The 12,915-nt window shown below is 41.6% G+C and overlaps 1 protein-coding gene across 5 annotated transcripts in view; it reads left to right on the forward strand.

Moving 5' to 3' along the window:
* The window catches only part of kiaa1328 (KIAA1328 ortholog), a 275,580-nt gene that overhangs the window by 144,459 nt on the left and 118,206 nt on the right, over positions 1 to 12,915 (forward strand). For all 5 annotated transcript variants that reach the window (XM_078551400.1, XM_078551422.1, XM_078551406.1 and 2 more), the window contains one exon: positions 963 to 1,061. In XM_078551400.1, coding sequence (XP_078407526.1) covers positions 963 to 1,061 — 99 coding nt within the window. The remainder of the gene's footprint in view (positions 1 to 962; positions 1,062 to 12,915) is intronic.

Consider the following 12,915-nt stretch of genomic DNA (forward strand, 5'->3'; position numbering starts at 1 on the left):
CGATGTATGCAAATTCATGCACTTTCCACCAGGAGTCAGTAATGATAATTTGGAGCCACCGTTCTTTTTTTAAAATTTCCTTTGCCGGACACTGACTGTAATAATTTCTTCATCCCCTGCCTCCTCTCACTTGGTTGAAAAATCTGAGACCTTCTGGTGTATCCATTTTTAGCACCATAGCATTTTCATGGTATTTTCTTGCTGAGTCTTTACGGTCGTACGTGCATGTGTATGTGTTTGGGTGTATGGACATTAGAATAAATGGAATGAACCCTGCTGTAGTACCTGCTGTTATTCATTGTAGAAACTTACACATGAAGGTGGGAAAGTTACTGGAGGCACCCTTCTACATAAAAAAAAATACAGAAATAGGATTCAAACACTAATTGTAGCCTCCTAAAATTACAATATTATGTGCATTGTTCTGTAAGATTAAATGGATGGTTTTTGACTCAGGTTCACAAATGTAATGATGAGTATGGTAATGTTTGTGCTGTCAAATACTCTGGTTTATTTCCCTGTTTTTCCTCTTTCATCATTTCATTCTTGCTCAAGTAACCAAAGGTTTATGGATTATGTGTGCTTTGAAATAGGCTATCTATCTTTGTGAGGGCTTATTGCAGATAAGAGGTTATTGAAATTACTCTGAATTATCTGTTGGAAATATTTCAAATACTGTGTTTTCGAATTTTTAGAAAGTAAGGAACCATCACAGTGTTTGAAGTTCCTCATATCTCCTTCTCAAAATGTACATTGGATTAATTCATACCAGTCTACCTTACAGCATTGTGGTTTGGGTTTTCCTAATTATATTTCCACAATTAATGATTTGAGTCAGGGACTTGGAATGGCGCTATGAAAAAAAAATTCTAGTTTCTGTTCATGATCGGCTTAGAGAGTAGTAATATATATAGATATTATCAAATCAATGTATTTAAGAAACTTTTAATCTGTTTTCATAGGTTCAAGTATCATCTGTCTGAAGCAGAAGAAATGACCCACAGTGAGGATCTGACAAACAAAACAAGAATTCCTGTACCAAATTCAGTTAGGCCAGAAAGGTTAAATGATTTTTTTTTGCCATTCATGGTATTGTTTATATATGCCAAGTATATTAAATGAGTACTTTGCATCTGTCTTTTTTACTAAATGAGCACTTTGCATTTGTCTTTACCCAAGGAAGAATTTGTTGCTCAAGTCATAGTGAAAGAGGAGGGTGTTGAAACATTGGCTGGGCTAAAATTTGATAAAGATGAGGTATTGGATTGGCTGACTGTACTTAAAGTTGATAAGTCACCAGAATTGGGTGTGATACACTAAGGGCACTGAGGGAGGTAAGGGTGGGAATTGCAGAGGCACTGGCCATAATCTTCCAATCCTCTTGAGAGACTGGGGTGGTCCCAGAGGACTGGAGAATTGCAAAAGTTACACCATTGTTCAAAAAGGGGTATAAGGATTAGCCCAGCAACTACAGGCCAGTTAGTTTAACCTTGGCAGTGGGAAAATTTTTAGAAATGATAATTCGGTACAAAGTTAACAGTCATTTAGGCAAATGCGGATTAATTAAGGAAAGCCAGCATGAATTTAAGGGAAAATATTTGTTGAGACAACAGAGAGGATAGATGTGGGTGATGCGGTTGATGTGGTGTGCATGGACTTAAAAGGCATTTGATTAAAGTACCACATAACAGGCTTGTCAGCGAAGTTAGAGCCCATGGAATAAAAGGAACTGTAGCAACATGGGTATGAAATTGGCTGAATGGCAAGAAACAGTCAGTAGTGGTGAACAGTTGCTTTTCAGACTGCAGGAAGGTTGATGGCAGGGTTCCATAGGGGTTAGTATTAGCATCCCTGCTTTTCTTGATATATATTAATAACCCAGACTTAGATGTAGAGGGCACAATTTCAAAATTTGTGGATGACACAATGGAAATATTGTGAACTGTGAGGAGGATAGTGGTAAAGTTCAAGAGGACATAGGCTGGTGGGATGAGCAGACAAGTGGCAGATGAAATTTAATGCAGAGAAGCCTGAAGTGATTGATTTTGGTAGGAAGAACAAGAAGAGGCAATAGAAGATAAAGGATACAATTCTAAAGGGGATGAAGGAGCAGAGAGACCTGGGGGTAGATGTGGATAAATCATTGAAGGTGGTAGGGCAGGTTGAGAAAGTGGTTAATAAAGCATATAGGATCCTGGACTTTATGAATAGGGTACAGTGCACAAAAGCAAGAAAGTTATGATGAATAAAAACAGAAAATGCTAGAAAAGATCAGCAGATCTGGCAGCATCTGTGGAGAGAGAAGCAGAGTTAACGTTTTGAGTCCATATGATCCTTCTTCAGAGCTGAAGAGAGGTAGAAATGTGATGGATTTTATCCAAGTTATGATAAACCTGTGTAAAATGTTGGTTTGGCCTTAACTGGAGCATTGTGTCCAGTTCAGGGCACCACACTTCAGGAAGAATGTGAAGGCTTTAGAGAAGATGCAGAAAAGATTCATGAGAATGGTCCCAGGGATGAAGAACTTCAATTATGTGTGTAGATTGAAGAAGCTGGGGTTGTTCTTCTTGGGTAAGAGAAGAGGGAGGTTTAATGGAGGTGAGGGGTCTAGACAGAGTAGATAAGGAGAAACTGTTGCTATTGGTGGAAGATGACTGGAAAAAGAAGCAACAGCATAGGAAATATGATGGCGAGTAGGCCATTCGGCTACTCAAGCCTGCTCTGCTGTTCAACTGGATCATGACTGAACTACCTCAATGCCATTTTCCTGCACTATCCCAATATCCCTTGATATCTTTAATATCTAGAAATCTATCGATCTCTGTCTTGAACATACAGATTGACTGAGCCTCCAAGCCTTCTGGGGTAGAGAGTTCCAAAGATTCATCAACTCCTGAGTGAAGAAATTCCTCCTCATCTCAGTCCTAAATGGCCTACCTCTCATTCTGAGACTGTGTTCCTGATTCTAGAACCCCCAGACAGGGGAAAGATCCTACCAGCATCTTTTTTTATTCTTTCAAGGGATGTGGACATCATCCGTTAGGCCTGCATTTATTGCCTTTGAGAAGGTGGTGGTGAGCCACCTCTTGAGCTACCTCAGTTCATGTGTTGTAGGTACACCCACAGTGCTGTTAGAAAGGGAGTTCCAGCATTTTGACTGAGACACAGTGAAGGAATGGCGATATAGTTCTAAGTCAGGATGGTGTGTGGCTTGGAGAGGAACTTGTAGGTGGTGGTGTTCCCGTGCACCCTTGTCCTTCTAGGTGGTGGAGCTTGTGGGTTTGGAAAGTGCTGTCAAAGGAGCCTATGTGAGTTGCTGCAGTGCACCTTGGGAGACGGTACACACTGCTGCAACTGTGCGTAAGTGGTAGAGGGAGTGAATGTTGAAGGTGGTAGATGGGGTGTCAGCCAAACGAGCTACTTTATCCTAGATGGTGTCGAGCTTCTTGAGTGATGTTGGAGCTGCAGTCATCCAGGCAAGTGGAGAATATTCCATCGCACTCCTGACTTGTGCCTTGTAGAAGGTTGTCAGGCTATAGGGTGTCAGGAGGTGAGTTACTTTCTGCAGAATCCGCAGCCTCTGACCTGCACTTGTAGCTGCAGTATTCATGTGGCTAGTCCATTTCAGTTTCTGGTCAATGGTAACCCCCAGGAAGCTGATTGTGAGGGATTCAGTGATGATAATGCCATTGAATGTCAAGGGGAGATGTTTGGATTCTCTCTTGTTTGAGATGGTCATTGCCTGGCACTTGTGTGGCCTGAATGTTACTTGCCACTTATCAGCCTAAGCCTGAATGTTGTCCAGATCTTGCTGCATATGGACATGGACTGCTTCAGTATCTGAGGAGCCATGAATGGCATTGAACATTGTGCAATCATCAGAGAAAATCCCTATTTTTGACCTTTATGATGGAGCCCTGTAAGAATTTTGTACGTTTCAATGAGGTCACCTCCAATTCTTCTAAACTGCAGAGAATATAGGCCCAGTCTCCTCAGTCTCTCGTCATAGGACAAACCGCCATCCCAGGAATCAGTCTGGTGAACCTTTGTTGCATTCTCTCTATGGCAAATTTAAGGAACATATCTTTTTATTTTCTGTTGGACTGTGGATTAGAATTACAATGGCTGCAGTTTGAAAGACATGTTCACTGGAAGAGGATGAGAGATATATACCATGTTGCAGTCCTGGAACAGAGTGTGCCACGAAAGACAGGATGGTGCCAAAAAGGAGTCCTGGATCAAGGGAGCTGCCTGGCAACAATGTTTTAATTGGCTTCTGACCAGGCGACCAGGTTTTGTGTGAGAGCAGGGCAGCTGAATAGCTCCTGGCCTGAAAGGAACAAGACCTAAAACCTCTTTCTGGAAGATTCCAGTAATTCCACAATAATGGCTTTTCCTCCTCATATCTCTATAACCTGCTCTCTTTCTGAAAAGCCCTGTCAAGAGGCAAAGGGTAAAATCACTGTTGGAGACATTGAAAGGCAAGTGCTCAACCAGTGAACTAAATACTGAAAGTGCTGGAAGACCACCTTGTGTCATCAACAAGCACTGAAAGGAATTTGGAAGCCATCAATCAAAATCAATAGAATCATATACTCCAGAATTGGTGCTATTGAACTGTTTTATCCGACCCTTAAAATCCATGGGCAGAATTTTGCCCTTGGTGGGGGTGCTCGGCAGCCAATTAAGGCATTCCCAGTGCTCAGTGCTCCCTGTGCAAGTCAAGAGGTCAAGAATATTCCATACTCTCCCTTTTTTCGGTGTGGTTGTTTTTCTCCTGGGTGGCGTTAGAGCTTTGACTGACTGTTTTATTTTCAGGATCTGAGTTGTAAGCCCAGGTTTCTATTTGCTTTCTTTTCAAGGATATTAAGGCACTGCAATTTCTTCTTATGGTACCCTAGTCTGTGTCAAACCTGTATGAGCTCAATTGTCGAGTTCTTTTGATTATTGTGCCTTCTCTCTGTTGATCTCATACCTACCTCCACCCTTAGGCTTCAGCACTGATAACTCGCGTGCTCTAAGCCTATGGTTAAAGGTACGAGCCTGTTTGTTTCTCTGTTCTTCCGCATGCTGTTGTTCGAGGTGGTATTGGGCTTAAGTTTCACATGTCAGAGATGGAAGTTGTGTTCTTAATGTCCTCATAAATAACTCAGATGGTGAGAAACCATTTTGTAGTGGTGAGGTTCGTTAACTCAGCAATTAAAGTCTTCATTCTTCTTCAGCAAATCTTACACCCCTCTCAAGCTTCTCATTGGCCCGAGGATATTGAGACAAACTAGTTACTTGAACAAAACCCTATCCCTTTTCAAAATTTTGGAATAACTCATTAGTAAATTGCGGACTATCATCTGACACAATGCCCGGAATGACATGTGTTGCATAAGTTACCTTCAGAGATTGAATAACTGCTTCCACCATGATGCTTTGCAATCTGTTTACTTTAATCCACCTTGAGGAGTAATCAGTGACAATAAGGAATGTTTTGCCCTTAAAATCAAATAAGTCCATTCCCAGGCACTCCCACGGCTTGTAGATGTAATAGTGGTTCTTTTTGCTGTTAGATATTTACTGCACACATAAGACAATTAGAATAATTTCTTCTATAGAAAGAGTAATGCCTGGCCACCAGACTGACTGTTGGGCTCTCATGTGACATTTTGCTATCCTTAAGTGACTGGTGAAGTTTTTGAAGAATATCAAGCTGAAGTGCTGTCGATGATATGACTGTTCTCTCACTGAAGACTAGTAAGTTGTCAATGACTCTGAGGTGCTTGCACTGTTCAAAGTATTGGTGTAGTACTGGATAACTGGGGATATAGTCTGGCCATCCTTCCAGACAATATTCTCTTACCTGGAGACACTCGTCATACAAACAAGGAGCAGGAGTAGGCCATTCAGCCTGTCGAGCCTGCTCTGCCATTCAGTATGAGCACGGCCGATCATCTACTTCAATGCCTTTTCCCCACACTATCCCCATATCCCTTTGTCATTGCTTTTAGAAATATGTTAATCACTGCTTTAAACATACACAAAAGACTGAGCTTCCAAAGCCCTCTGGGCTAGAGAATTGCAAGGATTCACAAACCTCTGCATAAAAAAGATTCTCCTTATACCAGTCCTAAGTATTTTGAAATTGTGTCCCCTGGTTCTAGACTCTCCAACCAGAGAAACCTGCATCTACCCTGTCTATCCCTTTAAGTATTTTGTAGGTTTCAATGAGATCACCTCTCATTCTTCAAAACTCTAGACAATGCAGGCCCAGTTTCTCCAACCTCTCTTCACAGGACAGTCCCGCCGTCCCAGGAACAAGTCTGATGAACTTTCATTGCACTCCCTCTATGGTAATAATATCCTTCCTAAGGTAAGAGGACTGAAAATGCACACAGTACTCCAGTTGCAGTCTAACTAAGGTTCTATACAACTGAAGCAAGACTTCGCTACTCCTGTACTCGAATCCTCTTGGAATGAAGGCTAACATACCATTGCTTGCTGCACCTGCATGTTAGCTTTCAGTGACTTATTGACCCTTTGTACATCTACACTTTCTAATCTCTTACCATTTAAGAAATACCCTGCACCTCTGTTCCTCCTATGAAAGTGGATAACCTCACATTTTTCCACATTATATCCCATCTGCCATGTTCTTGCCCTCTCAATAAGTCTGTCCAAATTCTCTTGGAGCTGCTTTACACCTTTCTCACAGCACACATTTCCACCTAGCTGTGTGTCATTCCCGAACTTGGAAACATTACATTTGGTCCCCACATCCAAATCATTGGCTGCCAGAGGAGGTGGTGGAAGCAGGTACGATAGTGGTGTTTAAGAGGCAGCTTGACAAATACATGAATAGGATGGGAATAGAGGGATACGGACCCCGGAAGTGCAAAATGTTTTAGTTTGACGGGCAATATGATCGGTAAAGGCTTGGAGGGCCGAAGGGCCCGTTCCTGTACTGTACTTTTCTTTGTATCTTTGTATCTTTGATTTTGCCCAATCGGATCATGATTATCCAAGTATCCATTTAGTACATTCGTTATAATAGATTCTGGCATTTTCCCTACTAACAGGTCTGTAGTTCCCCGTTTTCTCTCTCTCTCCCTTCTGAAATAGTGGGTGACATTTGCTACCTTCCAATCTGCAGGAACCATTCCAGAATCTCTAGAATTTTGGAAGTTGATTACCAATGCATTTATTATCTTTAGAGCTATCTTTTTCAACACTCTGAGAGATAGAATATCAGGTCCTGGGGACTTATCAACCTTCAGTCCCATTAATTTCTCCAATACAACATTCTTACCAATACTAATTTACTTCAATTTCTCATTCTCCCTAGCCCCTTGAACCTCTAATTCTGGGAGATTTCTTGTATCTTCCTCAGTGAAAACAGACACAAAGTAATCATTTAGCTTCTCTGCCATTTCTCTTTTCCCCGTTATAAATTGTCCTGACTCTGCCTGTACTGGACCCACATCTGTCTTAGCCAGACGTTTCCTTTTTACATACCCGTAGAAGCTTTTACAGTCCATTTTTATGTTTTTTGCTAGTTTACATTCATTATATTCTCTATTTCTTTATCAGTTTCTTGGTCCTCCTTTGCTGTATCCTAAAATGCTCCCAATCATCAGGTTTGCTCCTATTCTTGGCAACTTTATAGGCCTTTTCTCTTAATCTTATACAATCCTTAACTTCCTTTGTTAGCCATTGTTGACTGATGTTTCTTTTTGGGTTTCTGTACCTTGAAGGAATGTATAGTTGCTGTAAACTATGTAGTAATTAGTTAAAAATTATCCATTGCCTCTGCACCATCATACCTTTTAATGTATTTTCCCAATCCACCTCAGCCAATTTGTTCCTCATACCTTCATAATTTCCTTTGTTCAAATTTAACACCCAGGCTTCAGATTGAACTACCTCACTTTCAACCATAATGTAAAATCCTATCATATTACGGTCACTCATCCCTAAATGTTCTTTTACAACAAATTATTAATTAAATCTTTGTCATTACATAATACTAGATCTAAAATAGCCTGTTCTCTAGTCGGTTCCTCAACATGCTGCTCTAGAAAACCATCCCTAACACACTCCAGAAACTTGTCCTCCATAGCATTAGTGCTCATTAGGTTTACCTAGTCTATCTACAGATTTGAAGTCACCCATGATTACTTTATTACCAATGCTACATGCTTCTCTAATCTCCTGATTACTATGTCCCAAACTACCACTACTTTTTGGTGGCCTATAAACAACAACTAACAATGTATGTAGTCCCTTACTGTTTCTTAGCTCCATCTAAAGAGATACCACATTTTGTTCTTTTGATCTGAGACCCCCCCCTTACTACGGTACTGAGCCCATCCCTTATTAGCGCAACACCACCTCCTTTTCCTTTTTGCCTGCCCTTCCTAAATATCAAAGATCCTTGAATATTCAGTTTCTAATCTTGGTTACCCTGTAGCTACGTTTCTGTAATGACAATTAGATCATACCCATGGAGGACATGGGTGGCTGCAAAGAGGGATAGACAGGTTATGTGAGTGGGCAATAAGATGGCAGAAGGAGTATAGTGTAGGGAAATGTGAAGTTATTCACTTTGGTCATAAGAATAGAAAATAATATATTTTTTAAAGGGTGTGAAACTTGTAAGTGTTGTTGTTCAAGGAGACTTGGTTGTGCTCATACAAGGAATGTAGAAAGTTAGTAGTTAGGTGCAGCAAGTAATTAGGAAGGCAAATTGCATTTTGGTTTTTATTGCAAGGAAATTGTGGTACAAGAATAAAGAAGCCTTACTATATTTGTACAGGGTTTTGTTGAGACCACATCTGGAATACTCTGTGCAGTTTTGGTGTCCACATTTGAGAAAGGATACACTTGCATTGGAGGCAGTACAGCAATGGTTCACTAAATAGATCCCTGGGATGGGGCTTGCCTTCTGATAAGATGTTAAGTATATTGGCCTTATATTCTCTAGAGTTTAGGCAGAATGAGAGGTGATCTCATTGAAACCTACAAAATCCTGAAGGAGCTTGATAGGGTAGACGCTGAGAGATTATTTCCGCTGGTCAGGGAGTCTAAAACATGGGCACAGTCTCAGGATAAGGGGCTGATCATTTAAGAATAAGTTGAGTAGAAATTACTTCATTCAAAGGGTTATGAATCTTTGGAATTTCCTGCCGCAGAGGGTTGTGGATGTTCCATCGTTGAATATACTTAAGGCTGGGATAGTCAGATTTTTCGTCTCTCGGAATTAAGGGATATGGGGAGTGGGTGGGAAAATGGAATTGAAGCCCAAGATCAGCTGTGATCTCATTGAATGGTGGAGTATGCTCGGTGGGCCATATGGTCTACTCCTATTTCTTGTGTTCTTATGTTTCAATTTTGAACTGCAGTCCCATCACATAGTTTTGAGAATTTCTTGCATGCTCATGAAGCTGCCAGTGCTTCCTTTTCAATTGTGGCATACCTTTGTTCTGTTTCTGGTAATGACCTTGAGGCGTAGCAAACTGGTCTACATTTACCTTCTCTCTACTCGAAATAATACTGTCCCCGACTTGGTGATGCATTTGCTGCTACAATGATTGCTAACTTGGGGTTGTAATATGCCAGAATTTCAGAGGAGATTAAAAGTTGTTTAAACTTTTCAAAAGAATTTTGCTGGCCAACGTTCTGACACCACTGTTGACCCTGTCTCAACAGCTATCTCAAAGGCTCATTGACCTCTGCCAAATTTGGTGGGAACCTGCCCACCTGTTTAACCACCCTGAGGAATCTTTGAAGGTCAGTTATGTTCCTGAGATGTGGGAATTCTATGATTACATTTGTTTTATATGGATCAACTCTGTTTCCAGTGACATGTACTATGTGACCTTGAAATTTGATCATAGGTTTGGCAAACTCACATTTTTCATTCAATGTTAAGCCTGCACCCTGTAAGACTTTCAGAACTGCCCTGACTCTGTGGTTATGCTCTTCACTCATGTACAAGTATGTCATCCATATGACATATTTCTCCTTCCATGCCCTTTTGGGTTTGAGACATTGTTCTCTGGAAAATTTCTGGAGCGGGCACAATTCCTAGTGATAATCTATTGAAACAATAATGACCGAATGGCATTATAAATGTGGTCAGCAATCTAGATTCTTTGTTCAGAGGCAGCTGCCAAAATCCACTGTTTGCATCCAATTTGGTGAATAGAGTACTCTTAGTTAGTATGGCAAGACTCTTATCCACTGAGGTCGTCGGGTGAATCTCATGTTCCGCTGATTTGTTTTGTTGAGTTAAGTTCATGTAGATTCTTGTAGAGCCATTTGGCTTTGGGACCGTGACTATTCCTGTACACCATTTTGTTGGCATAACCAGTGAAATAATTCCTTGTTATTGCATCTTCTCAATTTCCCCCATAACTTTGTCCAAGACCTGTATTTTATGCTCCCTGCCAGCAGGTTTTTAGGCTGGCGGGGAGTGTGAAATTGCAGGGACGGGATTCCCTCTGGGTTCCCTCCCACCCTGACCACACAGTGAGTTTACGTTGAGGCCCTTAAGCGGCCAATTAATGATCACTTAAGGGCCTTTTCCTGCCCAGTCTCAATTTTTAGACTCACGGAACATTGAAGGCTGGAAAGTATCAGTTAGATCTCGGCAGGAGGTGGGTGGGGGACCACTTCCGTCAGAAGCCCCCTTCTGAGTTGGGGCTCCCTCACCTTAAGGCTCAGTGGCCTCTGGACCTCCCTTTGGCTTCCCCCAGAGACCACGATTGCCTCCCTCACAACCCCCCAGGCCTTCTCTACCCTCCCCATTCTGGGACCCCTTGCCCTCCGGCTCCAGCACTTAGGCTCAGGCAGGTTGGTGTAGTTCCTCTTCTGTCCACTGTCGCTGCAGGGACTGGAGAGCAGCCGGCAGCTCTCTAAGGCAGGATGAAGTAGCAGTGGGTGACCATTTTGGAGATAGTTACCATAATACAGTAGATTTAATATAATTATGGAAAAGGATAAAGATAGAACAGGAGCAAAAGTTCTAAATTGGGGAAAAACATATCTTACGAAACTGAGAGGTGATCTGGTGAAAGTGGACTGGTGACAGCTACTTGAAGGGAGAGCAGTGACATTTCAGTGGGAGGCATTCAAAAGCGAGATTCTATGGGCACAGTGTATACATGTCCCTACAAAGAAAAAGGGTGGTACTGCCAAATCTAGAGCCCCTTGGTTATCTCGAAGTATACAAGGTAAGATAAAGCAGAAGAAGAAAGCTTATGACAGTCACAAAAGCTTAATACTGTAGAAAGTCTAGAGGAGTATAGAAGTAAAAAGGAAATTAGGAAAGCAAAGAGAGGATATGAAAAAATATTGGTTGGTAAAATCAAAGAAAATCCAAAGATGTTTTACCAGTACATAAAGAGCAAGAGAATAACTAAGGAAAGAATAGGGCTGATCAGAGATGTATATGATAACTTGTGCTCCGATGCAGAAGATGTGGGCATGGTTCTCAATGAGTACGTTGTCTCTGTCTTCACTAATGAGAGGGATGAAACAGATATTCTAGTTAAAGAGGAGGAGTGTGAAATATTAGATACAATAAGTAGTGAGAGAGGGAGGGACTGACATTCTTGAAGGTGGATAAGTCACCAGGGCCAGATGGATTGTAACCCAGGCTGTTGAAGGAAGCCAGGGGGGAAATAGCGGATGTTCTGAGGATCATTTTCCAATCCTCACTAGATACAGGTGCGGTCCCAGAGGATTAGAGGTCTGCGAACGTTGTACCATTATTTAAAAAGGGGGATAGACCAAATAATTATAGGCCAGCCAGTCTGACTTCAGTGGTGAGCAAATGATTAGAATCAATTCTGAGAGGCAGGATAAACCGTCACTTAGAAAGGAACGGATTATTCAGGGATTGTCAGCATGGTTTTGTTAGGGGAAGGTTGTGTCTACTAATTTAATTGAATTTTTTCAGGAAGTACCAGAGAGGATAGATGAGAGTAGTGTAGTGTATGTTGTCTACATGGATTTTAGCAAGGCATTTGACAAGTTCCCACATTGCAGACCGGTCAGAATAGTAAAAGCCTATGGGATACAGGGGAAGGTGGCAAGTTGGATCCAAAAGTGGCTCAGCGACAGGAAACAAAGGGTAAACAGGAGTAGTGAAGTCTTGCGTCAATTGTATAGAAGCTTGGTCAAACTGCACCTGGAGTACTGTGTGCAGTTTTGGTCCCCTTACCTCAGTAAGGGTAATATTGCTATAGAGGGAGTGCAACGAAGGTTCACCAGACTTGTTCTGAGGATGGTGGGACTGTCTTATGAAGAGAGATTGGGGAAACTGGGCCTGTATTCTCTAGAATTTTGAACAATGAGAGGTGATCTCATTGAAACCTATAAAACACTTAAAGGAGTAGACAGGGTAGGAGCAGGGAAGATGTTTCCCCTGGCTGGGGAGTCTAGAACCAGGGGACACAATTTCAAAATAAGGGGGAAGCCATTTCAGACTGAGGTGGGGAGAAATTTCTTTACTCAGAGGGTTGTGAATCTTTGGAATTCTGCACTGTATAGGGCTTTGGAAGCTTAGTCATTGAGTATATTTAAGGTAGAGATTGATAGATTTCTGATTAACAATAACATTAAGGGTTAAGGGGACAGTGTGGGTAAAAGGCATTGAAGTGTTCAATCAACCATGATTGTGTTGAATTGTGGAGCAAGCTCGACCGGCTGAATGGCCCTGTCTTGTTCCTATGTTCCTAATAGTTGATGGCTGTTTTCATGAGTGGAAAGCAGTTTCCAGTGGCATTCTGCAGGGTTCAGTGCTGGGTTCCTTGCTGTTTGTTGTATATATTAAGGATTTGGACTTAGATGTGGTGGCATGATGGGAAATTTGTAGATGACCCAAAAATTGACCATGTAGTTGACAATGAAAAGAATAGACTG

The sequence above is a fragment of the Cetorhinus maximus genome, chromosome 1 (assembly GCF_964194155.1).
Source record: "Cetorhinus maximus chromosome 1, sCetMax3.hap1.1, whole genome shotgun sequence".
NCBI lineage: Eukaryota > Metazoa > Chordata > Chondrichthyes > Lamniformes > Cetorhinidae > Cetorhinus > Cetorhinus maximus.